This window comes from Phoxinus phoxinus (assembly GCF_949152265.1).
Source record: "Phoxinus phoxinus genome assembly, chromosome: 5".
NCBI classification, from domain to species: Eukaryota; Metazoa; Chordata; class Actinopteri; order Cypriniformes; family Leuciscidae; genus Phoxinus; species Phoxinus phoxinus.
In genome coordinates, this window is record NC_136880.1 from 21232634 (window position 1) to 21256175 (window position 23542).

Here is a 23542-nt window from a genome sequence, read left to right on the forward strand (position 1 = left end):
AGAGGTGCAACTCCCGCAAGAAGAGGGATCTGAGGGAGGTGATCCAGCACGATTGCACACAGCATTGGCATGGATCACCTCCCCCTGAGGGCGTGATTATATCTTAGCCCTCTCCTCTCTTCCCCGACTCCCCAGACACTTTCTACATCAGGCCTGAGGCTGGGCTCATGGTTAGAACAATGTTCTGTTGGCCTGCCTCTGCTTGGTTAGGAGAGTGCCTCTTTCAGGCATGTATAGGTGGTAGACCCCATGTTCATAAAGAACTGTCTGGTAAGTCTTCACTTCGCACGCCGCAGGTGAGCTGAGTGGTCTTCTTTAAGAGTAATTTGTGTGCAACTAACACTAAAATTTATCTCTCTACAGACCTCGTTCCCTGTATAGAGCTATGGGGTCATGTAAGGTACATTTTTGGATTATTAGGGCCCTGAAGTCCCCCTTTAGGTGGCTAGAACGACTATCTTAGCCCTCGGGCTGTTAGCCACCTCAGGGTAGAGTAGTTGGTCTCCCTCCCATAGGATTTTTATCTTGGAGTATAGACTGACGCTAGTGCTTCAGATAGATCTTATGTCCGGTCCATGGGACCGTCTGACTTCCTTCCTGAGTACATCGCCCCCTTGAGCTCTGTTTGGGTTTTCAGTGGGCTGAGCGATTCTGCAGCCAGTTGTATGAAATAATAACTATTTTTCTAGTAAGGCTGTGGCTCCTCCGAGCCCTCAGGTAGATCTATGCTTGCAGGCTGGCCCTCACCAGGGCCGCCTCTGTAGCTGGCCTAGGCTGTGCCAGGGATAGTGGAGGCGCTCTGCTTAAGCATTTCTGCCTCTGAGCCTTCACTGTGTGAATATAGGTTCCTAGCATCCCTGTATGACAGCCTCCTCCAATGGGAGTCGTTAGGCCAAGGCCCGCCCCCTTCTCTGCATTCTGGGGCGACAAGTGTAATGCAGCGTGGTGCAGAGGCATGGTTTATAAAGATCCTGGGTTAGGCCTCAAATAGGCCTCCCCGGTACAATGTGTCTTTATTGAGCAGGGTTAGGCCGCCTTTCGCCTCACGAAGAGGCTGGGTCTGTCTGCCCGACCCTGCCGTGCAGAACTAGCATACGGATATGGGCTGCCAGTATAGGCTTTACTCACCTCGCTGAGCTACTGCTCAAGCGTCGGGTTGTAGGTGGTTGGCTCACAAACAAGCCCCACTCCCCTAGGTTGGGCACAGATACTTTTTCTGTCACCCCTAGAGCCACTGGCGGGCCCGCACCCTGGTAAACCTCAGGGTGAGGTGGAGAGTATTCCCCTGTGATACAGGGCAGGTCTGAGTCCTTCACTTTCAGTTCTGTATTATCCTACCTCGCACCACTATGGCTCGGGTTGAGCGGAAAGTTCTAGCCTTCACTTCTTTTTTGGTCGAAGTACGCTCCCCTGAGGCCAGAGCATTGCCATGAGCTGACGCCCATGCTTACAGATGGTAGGCCCCTGGCTCTGGGGCCTCCATTGAGGCAGAGTGGCGTATGTTGTACTCCCCTTGCTCAAAGGGTGCTAGCGCTTTTGCTGAGTACACTGCCATGGGCAATGTGATTAGGTACCAGAATGCTGTAGGCGCTGTGTAACCAGCTTATCTGCCAACGAAGGCTGCGCCATTAGGTAGTAGGCCTCAGCAGGCCTCCTGTATGGGCAGCCCCCAAGTGGGCGCTGTAGGCCAGCTCACTTCAAAAAAGTGTTGCTGGCCTTGGTGGTTCGGGCAGTTGACTCACTGATGGGTAGTAGGCCCTAAACAGGCCTCCTCGGAAGTGAGTCCCAACATTGTGGGACTTACTTGTTGGTGTGGTATGATTCCCAACAGTGTACCTTTGGAGCAGATTGACTTGCTGTCAGCTAGTAGGCCCAACCAGGCCTCCCTGATAGGCGAGTCCCCAGTGGGCTGGCCTTAGCAGGCCGCCTTCGAACCGTCACCCAGATTCAGGGCTCTTAGCTACCAGTTGTTTAAGATTACTTTCAGGTAGTAGGCCTCCTCAGGCCTCCCTGAAGGTGAATTCCCACTTACGGTGGCTATCAGGTAGTAGGCCTTACCAGGCCTCCCTGTAGGCAAGCCCAAAGGACAGGCAACTGGACAGCTAGCCTGACCTACTATCAGGTAGTAGGCCTCACCGGGCCTCCCTGAAGGCATGTTCTCACATAATGTGATTATCAGGTGGTAGGCCGCTAACCGGGCCTCCCTGAATGTGAGCTCCCAAGTATCGTGGCTGTCAGGTAGTAGGCCTCACCAGGCCTCCCTGAAGGTAGTTCCCACATACTGTGGTTATCAGGTTACAGGCCTCACCAGGCCTTCCTGGTCATGAGCTCCCACATGCTGGGGTTATCAGGTAGTAGGCCTCACCAGGCCTCCCTGAAGGTGAGTTCCCTCATACTGTGGTTATCAGGTTACAGGCCTCACCAGGCCTTCCTGGTTATGAGTCTCCACATGTCAGGTTACGGGCCTCACTCGGCCTTCCTGAATGTGGGCTCCCACATATTGTGGTTATTAGGTTACAGGCCTCATCCGGCCTTCCTGGTTTTGAGCTCCCACACACTGTGGTCGCTAGGTTACAGGCCTCACCAGGCCTTCCTGGTCATGAGAGCTCCCACATACTGGGGTTATCAGGTGACAGGCCTCACCAGGCCTTCCTGGTTATGAGCTCCCACATACTGTGGTTATCAGGTTACAGGCCTCACCAGGCCTTCCTGGTTATGAGCTCCCACATACTGTGGTTATCAGGTTACAGGCCTCACTAGGCCTTCCTGGTCATGAGAGCTCCCACATACTGGAGTTATCAGGTTACAGGCCTCACCAGGCCTTCCTGGTTATGAGCTCCCACATACTGGGGTTATCAGGTTACAGGCCTCACCAGGCCTTCCTGGTTATGAGCTCCCACATACTGTGGTTATCAGGTTACAGGCCTCACCAGGCCTTCCTGGTTATGAGCTCCCACATACTGTGGTTGTCAGGTAGTAGGCCTCCAGGCCTCCCTGTGAGTGGTTCCCCAACCATGCTGGGTTCTGGAAGCTAGTGGCCGCCTGCTATCAGTTCAGCTGGCCTTATTAGGCCGTTGCTAAAAGCGAGCTCGTGCCCTGGCTCAACTAAAGTGTTCATCCTCTGCTTCTGGTTCCCTCCGGGAACTTCTTACTCTGCCTACAGCCTGGTTCCTACCAGTCGGTCCATTGCTCCCCTCACTAAGGGTCTCTATGAGTGTTTGGACTCCTGAGTCTGGTCAGATGGTCGTAGGCCTCTCGTGAGGCCTCCCAGTTAGATCAGCCCCTAGGCCTTCACAGGCCTCCTCAGTGTTTCAAACACAAACACTGGGTAGATCCATGGATCGAGTAGAGAAACTCCCCTCTCTAGCAAGGGTTGTAAAGCACTATGCTGAGTCATACTCTCCGGGATATCCCGTCTCTGAGATCCGGGCTGAGGGTTCACTGCCAGCTTCGCAGTCCCTCGGGTTGGATGCCTTACCTAAGGCAAATGTCCAGAGGCTCTGTCTCCAGACAGACAGGAATTTGGCCAGACTGAAGTGTCCGACGTAGTGACACCAGGTCAGGCCGTCCTGGTGGCATTTCGGGTGGTATATTCCCCCGAATAGTGACTGGCTGGGGTTCCCTCGGGTTCCCTAGCCACATTCCCTAGAAGGGACCCCTTCTAAATTGAAGTTGTGGTCCTAGGCCTTTGAGCAGGCCCAGGTAGGCCTTCGGATTACATATTTGGAGTTCCTCCTGTTAGGCTTATAGCTTGGGCTATGACCGTAGGGAATGCTGTCACTGACAGCCCAGTGTGACCTGAGGGTGAGTGGTTCTTGCATTTCATTTGAATTTGCTGGTTCTGACAGTTGTCACTGCCTCCTGGCATGCACTCCCCTCAGCATGGCGGAGTGGGTATTTCGTTCCCCAAAGCGTCGATGACGTATTGTCGAGTTCCCTTCGAAAGGGAACGTCTCAGGTTACAACTGTAACCTTTGTTCCCTGAGAACAGGGAACGAGACAATACGTCTCCCTGCCATGCCTCGGGGCCTGCCTACCAAACAGTCCCTTCAGACGAAGGATGATTTGTCATGTTTGCAAGGCGCCCTTATATACTTCCAGGTCGCACGTTAATCATTCACGTAATGATTCACGGGCTGTCGCCGGTCAATGTGATTGCCGTGATTTGATTGTGATTTCAGACACCTGTCACGCCTGAGGCGTTCCCCAAAGCGTCGATGACGTATTGTCTCGTTCCCTGTTCTCAGGGAACAAAGGTTACAGTTGTAACCTGAGACGTTATTTTTTTTTTAGAAAACAAAGACTGTTGTTTTCTCATTTTTCTTTCTTTTTTTCTTTTTTGCTGAGAGGTAGAATGAAGCATTTAAATTGAAACACAACGACTGGTTGTTCCATCATAAACAATAGCCTCATAAGACTGAAACAGTCACAGGTTAGTTAGTCGCCCCGTGCCACCTAAAAGACACTGTGAAAACTGTACAAACACATCTTTTTTTTTCTTTTCTTTTTTAAAACTTTCAAATTCATAATTGTTTTCTAAAATCTTGTAAAGTATCCCAAATGTTCCATGGTGGTGTGGCATGATTGTGTATGACCATGTGGGACGTTAATCCGAATCTGCGGAGGGTGGATCGCTGGATCTTTAGCGAGAGCAGTCTGAAGATCCCACACGCTTTTTGTGGATGGATGGCGCTGATCAGTTGGAGGTGTCGGAATGGACACTCCCGGGTCCTTCCGTGGGCGAGGTCACTGAGGAGGGTGTCGGGGCGTCTTGCCAGCCGCCGTTCGCCTTTCATGAGGAAAAAGCAAAAAGACAAAACGGTGAAGACTACATTTCAAAACACAACGCTCATCCGAATGAAAAGACGTGTGCGAAACGAAATAGCGACTGTAATGAATTCCCTCACTATAAACACACTTTTGCAGAAAGTGAGTCACAAAGTGAGGGCGGTAAAAAGGAACGACATTATGCTGCATATTACGAGTCATGGCGAGTCATTTCCAGAACCCGATTTTCAAAAGACAGATGATGGAGGAATCAATTATTGCAAATTATCACATTGGCTAAAGGAATGAAAGTATAATGGGCACCTAAAATGGAGGCCATTTCATGTCCTGGAGACAGGTTGCCTAAAGAGCATTTGGGGCATTAATAGCAATTTCCATGCCATCAGAAAAAGGACTAGAAATGGGCTTTGGCAGCCTCTTATTTTCCCAGCCTGTTATTTTAGATAGAGGCAGTCTGTAATCAAAAAAAGAAAGAGCAGAGCGAGGAGAGAAAAAAACTTTTCAAATCTTCAGCTTTGGTGACACCCCATGTCTATTTCAAAGGCGTAATTACAGCGCATGGGCGAGAGGAAAGCTCCCCCACATAAACGCTTTATGTCTCAGGCCGTCATTATTCACAACCGGGGGAAAAAAGGAGAATAACTTATCTGGGTGGAGAAGGAAAAACATCATGTTATTTAAGACAGTGAATTCTGTCTTAAATAAGATTGAGACACTTTCTCTGGCTACATTATCACAGCGTTACGATGCAAATGTTCAGGATGCTGCTGCTGCTTTCTTCTTTTTTTAATTGATGGTGTTCATGTGTAAAATAATGTTGATTTAATTATTGATACGGACATGAAATCAATTGGCTGCATCAATTTACGATTTTTACCTTAATACGGGACAACATTTTAAAGGGGTTGTGAATTGAGAAATGAAATTTTCCTCGATATTTTGGAATAAACGAGGTCATTGTACTAGAAAAATATCCTGCGAGTTTGCCATAGATGGCACAGAAGCGCTGGGTCACTTCCACAGGACACACTCGGCTTTGCTTCAAGCCAGCTATTTAGAGAGACCATGTTAGTGTGTTTGTCTTTTTTTCCCCCTTTTTTTCCCCTCCTCACACTTTGCTGGCTCCCTGTCAGTGCTGTTAAGGTGGCAGATGTGTGATATGACCAATGCACTTGGATTGCTGTCCCAAATCTCTACTCAGCCCTCCCTTGAGACTGTCTGATCAATTTCCTCTGCTGGCGACACGGCTTGTCGCTGTGGATTTTACATGCTGGCCTCTGCCGCTTGTGTTCTCGTTCTCTCTCTCTCCCTCTTCTTAAACACTCCTCCCCCAGTACAAAACTGATGGTTGGAGCTGCTCGTCTCCTCTGGTTAACACAATTCTTTTAATGTGCGCTCAGAGCTGTGGTGGAGGACACAATCGAAAGCCTTCAATGAGTTTGATGGTCAGAAAAGCACCTGCATCTGGGCTTCTTTGATGTTGTTGGTGTTTATGTGGCTGAAGGAGCCATGGTAACGCTGACACTGATCATTTATGATTTACGGTTGCCTTGGTGTGCATATTTACCACTGGCACCATTATCAATATGGCAACAGGCAAGCTAGAGCAGCTAGGTGAGCAGTGTTACCAAAATATTATAATCAAATATTACAATAACGAATGTGAGAGTATCTATATATTTTAGTCTTGTCAATTGATTAAAAAAATATCTAATCTTTTTTCTGTAATTAATTGCGATTAATCGCACATAACATGCAAATTTTCGATATATTTTTAGATTGTAATAATTTCACATTTAATCTCCAAATTAATAAAGAAACAACATAAATATAGTATCGCCTGTATTTTAAATTATTTGTTTAATTGCATTATTTTTGTAAAAGAAGGCCAGTATCATTGATGTGTGTATGAAATAAAAAAATAATTCTCAATTTTAGCCATTAATTATCTGTATTCAGCATTACAGCATAATTAAAAGCTATAATTTTTTACGTTTATTAGGCTTTTAAAAAATAACTTAATTTTAGTGAACTTAAAACAAATCTTCACATAAACCCATTATAATAAATGTCACATTTACCTGTGCCCTGACCTGTAAGCTTGTAAACAGTGCTTTAAGATTTTTAGGTCTAACAGATAGGAAATATACATACATTTAATAAGTTATCAAACACTCCAAAGTCTTCATGCATAAATTATAATTAAATATAAATGAATCCTTATTAAAGGTACAAAAGTTAATTCAAGACCAGTGAGTGATTTTCTCTTTTTCATTTGTTCTTTGATTATTCTTTCTTAATGACAAACAGCAGTGGGTTTATTAGGGTGCTGTCACTTTAAGACCTGCCGCACATGACGTGGATCTGACATGCAGCCCATTTTCTCACAACTCTTTACGTTCATTTAACTCATTTAAGACTGTGCTTGCGGGGAACATGAATGACTTACGAGTGATTCATTAAAAAAGTGTGCATTAAATATGCTAAACACAGAAGCTCGGAAGTGAGTGTGATGAGCTAGGACAGACCTCATTGGTTCTCGCATATGGGTTTTCACGCGTCACTCTCGCACGCACATTTGAGCATCTTTTCCTTTTAATGGCGAACCCACTTGAAGGTGCATACCGCCACCTACTGTACGACACCAGCGTGACAGCTGACGTAAAGTAAAGGATCGAGCTTAGGATAGCCGATACTGATCAGTTCAAAAATTGTTAATCGGACCTTATTTTAATTATTTGACCTTATTTATCGGACCTCGGAGTTATATTAAAATGTAATAAGATATTACTGTATTTTTGATCAAATAAATGTAGCCTCGGGTGAGAATAAGAGACTCCTTAATAATATATATTTTTTACCATCCCCACATTTTTTTTATATCAAGCTAATGGCACTGGTCTTGAGAATCAGGTACAAGAGCAAAAGAAGAGAAGATCAAATTGAAGAGGCCAAGTATGGACTTACATTGATGCCCTGTGGACTGTATATCTGACTGGCAGCGAGGCTTTCACTGTATCCGCCTGTCTGACTGATAACATGGCGAAGAGTATCCACCTGCAGACAGAAGAACACAACACAAACAAAAGACACGGTCAGACAAAACTATACAAAACAAAGACGTCTGTGCAGAGAAAAGGTCACCCTGATATCAAAAGGATATTGGCAACCGAAAAGGTCATCAAATGTTGAATGAAATGTTTGTGCTGCAGATATCAAACAAAGGACACAATTTGTTCCAGAACCGACGAGAAAATAAACCCATGTTTACAACGTAATTGACAAATAATGTGAATGTGTGATTTTAGAGAATTAAATCTGATGAAAAATTCAAACCACAAATATACAAATTATAATTAATATACTGTATATATAAAAAATAGGGGTGCTGATTTAGGCATTAATTTAATTAGTTATGGAAATAATGCATTTAACGCACCCACCCAGCTCCAGATCTACGTAGGTTAACATTTCATTCAGTTGATTGGTGACGAACATGAACTCATTGTGTTAGAATGACCCTAAAATTCAAGATATCAGGGCAAAAATGCCCCTGTATGAGTTAGTGTCTTATATTTATATAATATGAAATAGTTAAGCAATATCACACGAGTAACGAGTGCAATATCATACGAGTGCTGTTTCTGCCTCAAATAGCATGAGTACAAATGTGATATTGATTTTATACAACAGTTCAATAAATAAGAAGATAAAATTGTGTTATATGTTAGACACAATATTGTCTGTTTTGTTTTTGTTTATCTCAAATTTGCAAAAGAAAAAATCCTGTAAAGCCACAGCTAGCCTAAACATTTATGCGCAATAAACGTTACACAAAAACTTTTGTAATACACATTTATTACCTGTAAATTCGATGTTGAATCAAATAAAATATTTTTTTCTCAAGCTACTTTTTGTAATGTTTGATTATATGTTTTTCTCATTTAAGACAATAATGACTTTAAATTATCTTTTGGGGGTAATTTCTCAGCCAAATTTGATATGCGATTCGGGACATGCATTACTTAGATACAAAATTTGAATAGCTTGACACCCCAAATTAAAAGCATATACAGACATATACATATAAAATTATACAATTTACAGTTTGATCAATTCTATCAAAACACACTAAATAACCTCATGTAAAATCTCTCTCATGTAATTCTTGCAGCACATGAACTCATTTCAGAAGATTTCCTCTGGGATTCCAGCACTGAATATTCATGAAGCACCCCGAGCCTTCGGAGAAGTTGCTTCGTTATGGGAGGAAAACATTACGAACGTCAAAAAAGGGGACAAACCGAAGCGCCCCGTGTTTGGATGCTAGCGTGCCGGGCAAGGTCAGGCAGCCACGGTGGCGGACGTGACAGCATGACAGATACGCAATCCCGCTGACAAGAGCTGTATTGTTTCCAAGACTGTCTTTGATGGTCTATTCATTCGGAAGTTGACAATGGCCACGAAGCAGTGTACGACTGCTGGAGGCAAACTGTAACCCCAGTCCGTTCTCAAGGTCAGGAGGACCGCCATGTCAGCCACGACTGAGCAGAAATCTACACGCGCCGGACACTAAGATGAGCGGGCTGGAGCTGAGAGATGAACTTTGTTGTGACATGGATATATAACAAGATGTTGACTATTTGATCAGTTATGACAGGGACATGACACTCGGTACTAACGGAGAAGGTTCCCTTGAAAATATTGGCTAACAAATGATTAGATTTCAGGAACAGCATGTGCCTGCTTGCAAAAGGGGTTTTAGGCGAAAAGCAAAGCCTAATTAACAAAAGCACCCCACAAAAAGGCAGAAGCACTTTCCTAAGGTTCCTTTGTTAGAAATTCAATAAATATAACAAAAGAATTGGAGTACTAATGGTTCCAGGCCCACTGGGCAAACCGCAGCCGTGACGTGATTTTGTGAGCTGGGTAATAAGGACCACCATTACCACAGCACAATGTGTGATTGGGTGTAATTGAATGAAATTAGTTACGGTCATCTGCCCTTTCTCTCAGCGCTACTCCCTACCTGTGACTGAACGTTGGCCCCCACTTGGGCCCCCTGGTATGAGTCCCCATTCAGAGACTGCACACTCATGAACAAGTCCCCGGAGTTCATATTAAAAGAGCCAGCGGAACCTAAGAAGAAGAGAGGTAGAGAGAGAGAGAGAAAGATAGGGATAGATAAAGACAAGAAACAGTCATGCAACAGTAAGACTGAAGTAAGGAGGGTTAGTAGTGCAGAGCTGTTCATTTAAGTGAGGGTTATATGAGGAAAAAACACACAGGCTTTGTTCCAAATGCAAGATCCAAGCTCAGAATGAGTCGAGAGAAATTATGATTAATATAAAGCGATTCATTTAGTATCTAAAAGTACCTAATATATCTGTTAGCTTAGCAACATGCCAATTAACTCTGTTGGAATCAATTTAGGGCCGGGCAATATTAATCACAATATTCTTCCATATTGAATATCAGTATTTATCACAGTATTCATTTCAAACCATTGGGGAAGGAAATTAATTCCAAGCGTTTGTCAGACATGAATGTAAACATAATTTGTTTCATTCATAAACTACACAGAGTAAGCTATATTTATTCATTTAAAAATCTATTTTATTTATTTGTTTTCTGGATTCTGATTTTGTGGTTTATGAAAAAAAAAAGTTTAATGAAATGAATTCATAAAACCTTAACAATTTAATTAATATTTTAGAATGTAATCAAAATATTACAATTAATTAGTGCTGCACACACGGATTAAAAAAATATCTTGCTTGTGTAATATTCCTTAAAAAAAGTACAAATATATAATTATTATTATTACTTTGAGAAGTACATTTGAATGTACAATGTATTTGACAATATCTTTTCTCAAACGAAATATGAGGAAATGAGATGAAAACAGTGTGCATCTCATGCGCTTGAGTATGTGTAGTAGATGAAACTGTGCCACTCGTTCACACAAACACACGGAATACGCAGACTTTTTAGCGATACACACCTGATCTTCTATATGTTGGCTAAATATAGAAAACTACTCAATGGTTTATCATCAGTAATATTGTGTATTTATTTTATTTACATTGATAAATAACTATTGATTTATCGCCCAGCCCTAAATCAATTGTCTAGTCCAGTCTCCAGTGCGCTTCAAATAAGCATTATATTTTTTTCAATGCTAGAGAACATACTAAATCAGGTTCCTTTTTAATTAGGGTGCTGTCTATATAGAAAGTAGACAGCAAGGAAGCTCACTAGATTTTGGAACAGTCCTGCTGAACCTGCCTAAGGTTGTTTACTGTTCTTTAGCTGGCTGGCCAATACCCAAATCCCTCTAAAACCATCAAAACATTATGACAATAGACATTTCACAGAAATGTAGCTAATGTGATCGCACCTTTACCTTAGCACAAAAAAAAAAGCTATTAAAGTGTTTCAAGAACAACAATGGGTGAAGAAGGGATTATTAATACTACTACAGTGATATCTAAGATGGACAGTACAGTTACTGTACACGGCCACAGCCAAGTCATTCAGGATGTGCTAATTGAGTCACACAAGGAATCAAAGAATGCTATTTGTCTTTTAATGGAGGAGACAACGCAAGATGCCCTAGATGTTTAAGAGAGAGCAGGGCTTAACTTAATTTCCGCTTTAAAAGCCGCAGGGCACTAATCAAATGTACATGGACCTCTAATCACTTCAAGGCTATATGACAAAATGGCTTGACCATCTCTTCATAATGACATCCAGGAGGTCAACCAGACAACAGTGACCGAGCCGACTGATACCTTAGGTGCATACGTTCCAGAATCTAGATAAAGCTAAATATCATTTTAGGCAAATAACTGTTAAGTCCAACTGGCGGAAAAAAAAGTTTAAAAAAAGTAGAGAAATAGTAAGCAGAGATTAGTAGAGGATACATTTTTGGAGTTTTGTATGAGCTGTGCTGCAGGTCAAGCTGCCGATTGTAGATAAAGAAGAGGAGGATTGGATCTCAATTGTGGAATATTCAAAACATTACCATGGCAAACTTCTTTTTTGCCAGTTGGTGACATTAAAGTTGGCATTTCTGCACCACATTCTACAAACCTGTTGAAGACCAATGAAAAACAAGCACATCTGTTGTCAATGCGTGGATTTGCTGCAATACTCACCAGCTGAATTTGGTGTGGAAGGCGAGTTGGCTTGGCTGCCGTGGGTGGAGACGTTGGTTGCGGTAGCGGCGGTTCTGGCAGCGTACATGTTGGCTTCTTCCTGGAATTTTCCAATATTTTTCTTGTATCTGATTCTCTTATTTCCAAACCAGTTGGATACCTGAGAAAACAAGAATTAATGGTTAAATCAGAATTCAACTGTAATGTTAGTTGAGAGCTCTTATGTTTCATTGTACTACAAATGTCTAAGCAATCAATGTATTCTGTGTCACTGTATGAGGTGAAGGTTACACCTGTGAGACTGTAATGGAGCATTTCTTTGCCAGCTCCTCCTTGGCCTCCTCGCTGGGGTACGGGTTGCTTAGGTGGGAGTAGAAGTATTCGTTCAGGATCTCTGTGGCCTGCTTATTGAAGTTTCTCCTTTTTCGTCTTATGGGAAATGACAGAACAGAAAGAAAGAGAAAGAGAAAGCGAGAAGGAGAAAGAGAGAATGAGAAAGGGAAAGAGCAAAGCCAGCATGATTCAAAGCTAGTGTTTAGAAAGTCCTTCACATTTGAACCTGCTGTGTGAGATACTCATAAAATTGTGATATTTTATATCTCGCAAAATGTATGAGATGCTTCCACCCACAAAACACACGTATACACTCATACAGACCTGGCGTCGAGGAAGCGGGAGCGCAGGATCATGACCGCCTCGCAGGTGCTCTGCTTGAGCTGCATCTGGATGGAGCTGAACTTGCGATGGATGATGTTCACCATGCGCTCGATCTCTTTGGGGGAGATGGGCCGAGTGCGAGACTGCTCCCTCAGCAGGTTCATCACATGGGTGGTGAACTCATTACACGCCTGAACATGCACAGAAGGGCGGCACAAGGATCAGTCTCTGTGCATGTAGCATAACTACAGGAGCTGCTCTCCTAGACAAACATCCTATCCTGAGAAGAGTATGAGTCTTTTTTCTTTTCTTTTCTTTTTTTGGGGTGTGCTAAGGCCTACAGCATTTTGTTTTTAAAACATTTGAATTTACATAGGTCAGATCTAGGAGACTTTGTTTTCCTCCAGACTCTGTTCTCTCACCTGCTCATACTTCTCCAGTTCTGTGTGGTAGATCTGACGGATCTGGGTCAGCTTGGCCCGGTAGTCCGAGTGTTCGGCCGAGTTATCGGACCCGGCACCACCTGTTGCAGCAGCGGCGGCGGCAGCTGCAGCCGACCCGCCTCCTTTCTCGGGACCGGACACGCCCTCGGCTAGCAGCATGTTGTCCAATCGCATGAGTTGAGCATCTGGTGGCTCCTCCTCCTGAGCTCCACGGATACTGAGTACTGTCAAGAAAAAGAGAGAGGATAAAAACTTGAGTCGTTTTTGTAGGCTCAACTGCTAAAAACAGCCTTACGTCGTCATCAATAAAATCCTGAAAGCTTCATACAGGACCATCTTCTGATATATTATACTGTTTATGACCATGTAGAGGTCATTTCTGATTAACTTAGTTAAGTTAAGATTTGCAATTTCTCAATACAACACAAGGAGATCTTAATATCATTGATCTGCCTGCATTGACACAATTGTATGAGAATTGAACTGAGCTGGACGATGACATCACGGTTTTCTCCAGAGCTGCTGTTTAGATAAATGTACTAAATTAATAACTAATGATTTTTACAATGGAAATGAATCAACGCTGAACGTACTTAAGCTGGACAATGACACTACTTTCTTTTAGAGCTGCTGTACAGCCAAAACAAACTTTGTTGCAGTATTTTCCTGTTATCACACAGTAAAGCTAGTTTGAAAGAATCTGTATTGTAAAAAAGCGCTATATAAATAAAGGTGACTTGACTCAAAAATGAGAAGCACATAAATATGTAATGTATACAGTTTTTCACAATTGCTATGCTAAGACACATTTCATGAAACCTTCACCTTCATCCATTTTAAACACAAAACCAAATCGTCAAACTACATTCACAAAACTCTTCTGGCAAAACCAAACAATCGCCTCAAAACCATTTCACCTGCACTCAAAATCAAACAATGCTTTCAGATCATATACACACACCAGTCAATATATGAACACTACAGGTCATTCATTAGACAGCATCCAGAGCATAAGGTCCAAGAAACTAAGTATACCATATACAGTAAACAAAATATGCAATTACGTAAAAAAAAAGTATAGTAATTCCAACTAAGGTGAATAAATAGTATACTGTGTGTACTGCAAGTATAGCATTGTATTGAATATTGTAAACTATTGGATGTCTGTATATTCAGCACTTGCATACTGTGAAAATACAGTAGTTGAAATGCGAACGGTCAAAGAAAACTCTAAATGAAAAAAAAGCATGTTAAAGTACACTATATGTACAATGTTGTGCAACTGAGAAATCAATGTTAATGAGAGATTCATCGTGCCTCCGCATTATGTCTTCATGTTCGGTCCAGCCTGAGGACTTTGTCCACATTAAACCTTGTTTAAGTTTTACGGAAATGATGATTTATTCGACAAATTCGTTTAGGCCTTGGTTCAGAGAACGGGGTTTAGTGTCTTAGCAATTGTGCAAAACTTTAATATGAGTGATCTCCATAAAGGTCAAGTTAAAGTAAATGTCTGCAATGAAATCAACATAATAACATCTCACTGTCTCCTTATGAGCTTTCATGGAGCTTGAGAAATGATATATGGCCTTCAATTTAATTGCTCTCTTCTTTGTGATAAAAAAAAAAAAAAGTGGAACTATACACTGATCTTGGCAGGGCATGAGATAATAAAACCATCATTTCATTGATTTGCACTATAAGTTAGAATAAATTATTATATCAGAGCTCATTTTTTGATCTTGTGATATTTACCCAGTGAGTAAAGGCATTAAATTAGTATTATTAAAAGCATTATACTAAATTATTACTTAGATTATTACCCACCACACTGCTGCCTTTTTCTTTATATTCATATAACTGTCTCTCTGGAAATCTTTCTTTTTTCCAACTTAAGTCAATATACAATTAATCTACTCTTTGAATCTCTCTGATTTCAGTGATACACAATATCACTGTTTATATTGGCTGTGTTACAAAGGTAAGTGCATGAATGAACATCTACATTACTACAACATTTAACTCCAGTGCGGGTCCAATTATTCCAAATCCTGATTTAAATGTAAAATATGGTAACAATTATTTGGTAAATGATGTAGCTAGGAGTAAGACACTGTTATTGGTAGCAGAAAGAATCAAATTAGCAAGAAACAAACATGCAAAGAGTGGAGGATGTTTAAGATTCTGTGTGGGTCTGGTTATTACTAAACTAACAAAAGAAGAGTTTAGAAGGACTCTCAGAGGAGTTTGTGCGGTTATATTATTAGACCATGATAAACTGTTGTATCTTTGTGTGCCACTAGATGTCTCTCCTTCTGTTCTGTTCAGGGACGGCAGACCGACAGCAGACAGAACCTGCACTAGCCATTGATTCAACAAAGAGCAACCTGAGACAGCACACGAATCCTGATTTACAAACAACCATCCACACATTTCACAAGAAGAAAAGCTTGACGATAAAGATCCACAGTGGTAATGTTAAATGTAAATAAAACCAATACTACTTGTATAAAGCAACAGTTCTGTCTTGGTTACGGTAACAGTGGACGTCAAGTGGTGACCAAACACATATCAACATTGGTTATTTTAAGGAATTGCTTATTTGATTATTCTTAAAATCTAATTTAAATATACATATACATATGTACACTACTGTTCAAAAGTTAGAGCTCAAATAAAGGTTTCTTTTAGGAAAAAAACAACAACATATAATTCTATTCAGAAAGGGTGCATTAACTAGATAAAAAAACAGTAAAGGCAGTTATAATGTCACAAAGGATTACAATTTGCTGTTCTTTTGAACTTTCTATTCATAAAAGAATCCTGAAAAAAGTACACCAGTTTCTACAAACAATGTAGAAACAATATTTTTAAAGTTATTTTAAATTGTATTAATATTTCACAATATGACACTTTTTACAGAAATGTTTGGCCAATACCGATAACCGATAATGCTTTATATTTGAAAGCTGATAATCAATATATTGGCCGATAAATCTAAATCCAAATTTGTTTATAATTTTTGAGAGCCTGATTACAAAAACAAAAGTCTCACCATTAAACGCCATGTCCCAAGCACACAATTATAATGTTCTCATTACAATTTTATGTAGCCTATATGACAGCACATGTTGCACTAAACTATATTTCATATTTCAAGCAATTCAAAACCATCATGGCGAACAGTGCGCATCTGAAGTGTTTCAGCTGAAGGAAAAATGAACATACAGTATATCGTCCGATACATCCCTAGTTTTTACTGTATTTTTGATCAAATACATACGGCCTTTGAACAAAAAAATGAAAAAAAAATTACCTAGTGACCAAAAAAGAGATAGCTATAGGAAGCATTTCCCCTCTTTTTTAAAAGTACACTATTCCAACTATGTAATTGTATGATTTGTATTTTATTTGCATTAAGCATTGTTTTTCTATGTATTCATGAGTTCACACTTACATATATTCAGATATAGTATAAATATAGCTGTCCGAGGAAAGTGCTCCAAAACCAGAGCTGCTGTTGCAATGTACTGCAGTAAAGCCAATGCAAACGTTCCTGTGACATCATTCTGAAGATGACAGCGGAGGGGGATCCGTTTCCAAAACCCCAACCCAATCAGCCCAGCCTCTTCCAATCAGCTCACTCCCACTGCAAATGTCAGGGGCCGTCAGAGGTCAAGAGGTCAGGCCACGGGTTAGCGAGGCCAGATTTCTCCAGAGAACGCTGGCAGTACAGCGAACATCCTGCTTCTTTAGCGTGTCCTTCAGCGGCACTTGAACAGTATGCGTGTTTCTTTAAGTGCTCCTTTTTCTTGAACTCTTCGCTTCAACTCTTCAGCCTGTTTTCAACCCATCTTGCTCTGCTTTTCAAATAACCACGTCTGTCCAATTTCAGGCTCGTCTCAACTGTCTGCCCACCCAACTATTTCACAGCGAATAAAAAAAAACACAAGTGTATATCAATAGCTCAAAACCAGAGAGAAAGAGCAAGTCTTTTATGCCTTTATAATAGAAAGAGACAGCAACAGTGGAACGTGACTGGTGTACGGCATCGACTAAAGAAACCCAGGCCCAGAAGTGTGCAACGTTCATCTGGAGAGGAAATCTAATGAGGCAAATAATGATTTATTCATTCCAACCATATCCTCCAGTGCACAATTAAATGCATGAAATATATTAAATAAATACAATGAATGCGGATAATCATACAATTCACTTTGCTGTGGCTTAATTACCCCAAACCGATGCAATGCACTTTATTTATTTTGATTCAGTAATGGCATGGCAATCGATTAGGCCGTAATGCTGCCGGCCCTGTGAGCGCGTGTGTGTGTGTGTGTGTGTGTGTGTGTGTGTGTGTGTGTGTGTGTGTGTGGTCGGTGCCCAATGCGCTGCTGATGTGAACTGAGCTGAACTCAACCACCCGCAGACAAACATTAGCAGTTTTCTGAGGAGCAGATCATTCTCTCTTTCTTTCTCTCTCTGTAGGGGAAGATGGAGTAAGACGACCCCCTTAAGAAATACAGCTGAGGTTCTGACGTCTCGAGTGTTCGGTATCCGCTATTCTGACCAAATAGATATATAAATATAGCGACTAAAGACTCGTTATGTTCTGCAATTTTAACTACAGCACAGTCGACAGAGGCGTCGTGTTTTGCTTATACTTAGAAAGCCTGCTTCACAGAGCGCTCTCTTGCAGTGTTGCCATGTCCTCTCATTATAAGCGTTTTCTGGCTTGTTGTTGAACTCTTTAAAAAAAAAGAGGTTGCCAGCCACCGCCAGCATTTTTGATCATTTACACAAAATGTTCACGGCCCCCAGAAAAATTTGTTGTATGAATATCTGAATATGCAATATATCAAAAAAAAAAGAACAGACACTCTGCTTTTTAAAAATAAATAAAACAATGACAAAAAAACATTTTATTCTAGCTTAATGCATTCTTTTGTATCGACACTTTAATGTGGGTAAGTTTCATAAAAAATGTCGACATTACATTCAGTAACTTTAGGCAGTTTTGATTTAATATGCTGTTTAAATGTTGATGATGGCATTATTTTAAATATGAATATTACATGTGATATCGCTTGTTTCTGCTTTTTCTTCACCTGCGTTTTGATCAAGAGATTCAGTTCTCTTTCAGAAGTTGCGTAATAGCGCCCCCTGTCGTATATAACGGTGAACACACAGAAAGCCGAAAATTTCCGTCAATGTCGGGGAAAGAGTAGCCTGGGAAAACCCAGACCACTCTCGGCAAATTTATATTTGCTCTGCAAGTGGGTCTGGCAAAGAGCCCATTGAAACCAATTTCCAATCCGTCGAAATCGCGGCACCAATCAGAAACGTTGGGGCGGGCTTTACACGATGACGACAGAGCAGAGACGGTGACGCAGATTTTGTACATTACAGAGATGGATGCCGCCGTGGAACATCACAACATCACTCGTTCGAATCAGCTATCGCGTCTGTTTCAAGCGATTTAAAATAGTCATTTTCGTTAACACAAACAGAGAATTGCTGAGAGTCTCGAGATGTTTCTCCGTCGCTCTGCATACGTCATGACATTCATCGCTCTGATTGGTTTTAGATCTATCCGACGTCCGTTGGTGACGCCCCTGTGGAAATGAATTGTCTATGGAGCTTTGCCAGACCCTTACTCAGTTACAACTGAGAGTGGTCTGGGTTTTCCCAGGCTAGGGAAAGAGTTAAGCTTGGCTGCAAAAAATTCAGCATAAAACCTTTGGATTTATTTCGGTTTATTTTGGGCTTGCTCTTGTTCGTTGTTTGTCTAGCTAGATCTGGCAAAACAAATGAGTCAAGGCTCGTACCGCTTTCCCTGTGATTTCTTGCACTGCACATTAAGAGAAAAAACATTTCTGATGCACATTAAACTACGTCATTAACAACTAGCTGTTCAGTTTGGTTCCGTACACACTGTGTATAATTTTTGTAAATGCGGTTGTCACTACCTGGATTTTTCGGGGTTAATTCGGTTGTAGAATGCGGTTGACAGTCATTCCCGTAAATTACTGAATTGTGTACGTACAGAATAGGATGAGTTGAAAAGTAAGTAGGCTACTAAAAGGTGAATTGAAATTCAAATTTAGCTGCAGTGTGTACGTGGCCAATGTGTTTTCACCAATAGATAAGAACATATAAGATAGGAGTTTAGCATGTATAAAATAATGATGTATCATTTAATATATTAGGGGAAATATATATATATTAGGTTACAGCCATACTATTGAGATGTGTCCCAGCTGTAATGTGTTTTTTAAAATTATCGTATGCATCTTATTTTGTAGTTTATTTAATTTGGGTGAAAAAATACCAAAAAAGAACAAAAGATAAAAAAATTATAAATCATAAATTACTTATCATAGTAACAACTACACTAGACTTGGTGACCTTCTGCCAACCTTCATTTCTGAGGCTCCAAATGCCAATCAATAAATCAATCAATCAATCAACCAATCAATCAATCAAAGTATTACAACTCTATCAATCTAAATGCCTGCCCCCCCAAAAAAAATCTAAATATAAACATTCACCAGTGACAAATATATATTAATCCTCAAAAAAAAAAAAAAGAAAAAAAAAAAAAAAGTAATTTTCTGATGACATGCCAAAATAAATAAGAGCATAACCATTGTTCAGATTAAATTTACTGACATGTTGAGAAGAAAATTAAAGGTGGGAGGGACGTTACCCCATCTTACCCAATCTTTCTCTTTCTGGTTTTCTCTCTTTCCTTTTCGCATGTGTTATTTAGCACCATGAACTTCGACAGCTTTTAGAAGTCTCTAATGGACGATTTCACAGACTTTTCACCATCCAAGCAGTCGTTTCCCTTTTCACAGCTGATTTGCCAATCTAGAACCCGCGACAAGACCTCATTTCACTCTCCTCACTTCTACAACAAGGCCAAGCGGGTCTGGTATTCCCCGTGATAATCCTGACAAAACTCACATCTTCCTCATGTTTGTGAAATTGTAATCTTTTTCAAATGTATGCTCGATCACAAGGTTGAACAGTCTTGTAATCCTCCTTTGGAGCAATAAAAAGTGTTTCGTTTAGGCGAAACGAGGCGTTAACGCAGTCAGGGGCTTCGAGCTAGGTTTAGTCAGGGGGTTTATCTTTTCAATGTCTAAACCAAGGCTGGTATCAACTTCAGGGAATTAAGTTGGGAGTCAAAGAGTGGAATGGATTACTGTTGAGACAGGAGGATTTGGCCTGATTTTGTATCAGAAAGACAGACATATGGCACACAGCAGACTCGTGGCTCTTTCGTTCTCTGTAAAACCTCCTTGGAGAAGAACGTCTGAACAATTTTGCTGAAATGTTCAGCGTTGCTAAAAGTTGTACTAACATCTAAAAAAGCAGTAAGGTATATGTATTAAATATGGTGACTTAATAAGTAAACACGTCTTAGTATTATCAATGTTGAAAACAGTTGTGCTGCTTAATAATTTGGTGAACCATATTTCCAACCATATTTTTTCAGGATTCTTTGATGTATTGAAAGAACAGAATATATTTTAAATAGAAATCTTTTACTGTCACTTTTGACCAATTTAACATTCTTTATTTATTTTTATATTAGTGTAAATGTATTATTTTACCTAGAAAATGTATTTACTTCATTCTACTAGAATATATAACCACACGCATAGTCAAAGTGTATTTGTTTCTGAGCGAGATTACAGCGATGTGTCTAGCCTGACTATGTAAAGCCAGAGATTAAGCAATCGTCCCTCTCTGGCATGTTTTAATTGAACGGTGACAGGAGACAATTCCCACCTCTCTCTGTACTCATCTATAATTAATCTGTGGATGGAGGAGGCCCTATCAATGACATTACATTGTGTTAATTGCACCGGAACGAATGTACACACACACACACACACACACACACACACACACACACACACACACACACACACACACACACACACACACACACACACACACACAAGATACATAATATACTGATGACAGGGGAACATTCTGATGCATTGAATCTACTGTCTTGTTGTGAAAGCCTCTTACAAACCACTTCATTTTGTCATTTGGTGTTTACTTGAACACAACCACGATCCCATAAAAAAAAAAACTAGACAGAGACACGACCACAAAGCCAGCCAGTCAAAACAAAAAAAGAAAGAAAAAAACTAAAAAAAAATGCAAACAAGCCGCCCCGGCGCTGCTGTGTTTTCGTACTGCCCAGCCCCCTCCCTGGCCTCAACTCCCTGTGAGCGTCTTAAATGAAAGCATGTTTAATTAATGATGTTGAAGTATTCTGTCACAATTAGGAAGATGTATGGTCAAACAAGGCGCTTGTGATGGCCCTGACAAGGATGATGAAAGTTTGCCTTCCTGGACTGGCACTGGCAGCCAGCGCTGGGCCCTGGAGCCTCTCCAGATGCAGTCAATACGGTAACGTGAGACCTGAGATCTCCAAGCAGACTCATGCAGTCAGCCAACAAGCATCTAACCACACCACGCTTTACTGCTGCTTCACACAAGCCTTGGTTAGAATATATCGTGAAAATATATAAAAGTAAACCTTCTAACATATCTTTTGAGTTTCATGCATTTTAACAATTTAATATTATTAGACAAGTGTTATGACATATCCTAATTTTTGTTAGGTTTAGTTACTAACAGGGATATATATATAAATTTGTTGTGGTGGCGCCAGTGAAAATTTTGGCAAGACAAGAAAAAACCCTTACCATTAAGCAATGTACAATAGCTGTTGTAAATTATGGTCACAACGGTTAAAAATATATAAAACCCTATGGCTGCTCGGTTATGGCAAAAATCATGATTACAATCATTTTTGGTCAATTAAAATCCCGATACTTTAACACGATTATTGGTGGGTGATATGATCAAAGTCTTATTTCATGATATGAGTAATTTTAAATATCAATACAAATTTCCCAATTTTTGATACTTCAGCATAAACGAATATAACTTAGTAAATGGTTAACTATAGTTAACTAGTAAATGGCATCAAAGTAATTACACAAGACAAGTGAACAGTCAGCAATACAATAAGAGCAAATAAACTAATTACAAAAAAATTGACAAATAAATACAACAGAACGAAAATACAAATTAAATAAACAGTGTTTTACGTTTTTCAGGAAGATGTACTAACAGTGGTATTCAGATAAGTAATAGCATTTTCAACAACAAATTGCATAATCAAATGTAAAATAACACTGCTGTACACGTAAATTAATAAATTACTGTACACATTAAATATAGATTAATCCTTAAAGCTAAAAAGCTATAAAGCTACTTAAGCTATTCAGGACAGATCAGTGAGTGATTTTCCGGTCATTTGTTGTTTGATTATCAGTAGTTACAGACTTCAGCAGGTTTATTAGGCTGCTGTCACTTTAAGAGTTAATGCACAGCTCCAATATACTGTTACACACGGTGTTTTCTTTCTCAGCTGTGTACGTTTACTTAAGACACTGTGTTTACATGAATACTCTCCAAACAGCACACATTTTGTGTGTATGCGTTTAGGTGTGTACCCAAAGCCCATTTGCTTACACACAGAAAGCGGCCTGAGGAACAATGGGCCCTATTTTAACGATCTGAAACGCAAGTGTCAAAGTGCAAAGCGCAAGTAACTTTGTGGGCGGATCCCGGCGCTGTTGCTATTTTCCCAGCGGGATAAATGACTCTTGCGCCCGACGCAAATCTAAAAGAGGTAGGTCTGAAGTAGCTTCATTATTCATAGGTGTGGTTTGGCGTAACGTGAAATAAACCAATCAGAGCGTCCTCTCACATTCCCTTTAAGAGCAGGCGCGCTTGTTTCATGGCGGATTGCTATTATAACGGCGGATTTGCCAGCGCGCGCCAGGAGCGGTTCACAGCCGAGGAAACCGACGTTCTCGTCAGGGTCGTAAAACACAGAGAAGTGACATTGGGGATGATGGGAGAAACCCACCCAAATCAGCTTCGGTTAAACAGGCGTATAGTAAATGTGTAGCCTAATCTAGATTTTTTTTATTTTTTTTATCTAGATAGATCTTTTTCACATCTTCACGGACACAACAATGATTTCCCTTGTGTGTTAATATTTTTTCCTTGTAATAATGTATGATTTGCAAAAATGAAAACTGCTGCATCTGTTTATATTAGAGAATCAAAGTGGATGCGCGTTAACATTATGGCCAAGCACGCGCCCTTAAAATACCATATCACTAACGCGCAAAGCGCCACTGTCTTTAGACAGTTTTTTTCCTGGTCTGTGGCGCAATTGCTTTCTAAAACTGGAAAATAGCACCATGGAAGTTTTGCGCCGGAACACACCTCCTCTTTGCGCTGATCCGCCCCCGCGAGCGCAAGTTCATTTCCTAATTTACCGACGTGCGTCTGTGGAGGGAAAAGTCCGCTGTGCGCGGGTGCAAAATAGGAATGATACATGCGTCGGTGTACAAAGTCAATTGCGCTGGGTGCAAGATAGGGCCC

At 40.9% G+C, this 23542-nt stretch overlaps 1 protein-coding gene across 2 annotated transcripts in view; it reads right to left on the reverse strand.

Moving 5' to 3' along the window:
* Positions 1–4341: 4341 nt before the first annotated feature.
* Positions 4342–23542, reverse strand: part of pbx1a (pre-B-cell leukemia homeobox 1a) — an 88775-nt gene continuing 69574 nt past the window's right edge. Inside the window, exons 4-10 of one of the 2 annotated variants that reach the window (XM_079611911.1) lie at positions 13028–13272; positions 12606–12796; positions 12242–12377; positions 11949–12108; positions 9818–9927; positions 7756–7845; positions 4342–4789 (exon numbers count right to left, since the gene is read on the reverse strand). In XM_079611911.1, coding sequence (XP_079468037.1) covers positions 4697–4789; positions 7756–7845; positions 9818–9927; positions 11949–12108; positions 12242–12377; positions 12606–12796; positions 13028–13272 — 1025 coding nt within the window. In that variant the 3' untranslated portion in view covers positions 4342–4696. The remainder of the gene's footprint in view (positions 4790–7755; positions 7846–9817; positions 9928–11948; positions 12109–12241; positions 12378–12605; positions 12797–13027; positions 13273–23542) is intronic. The other variant, XM_079611912.1, reaches the window with a different exon arrangement.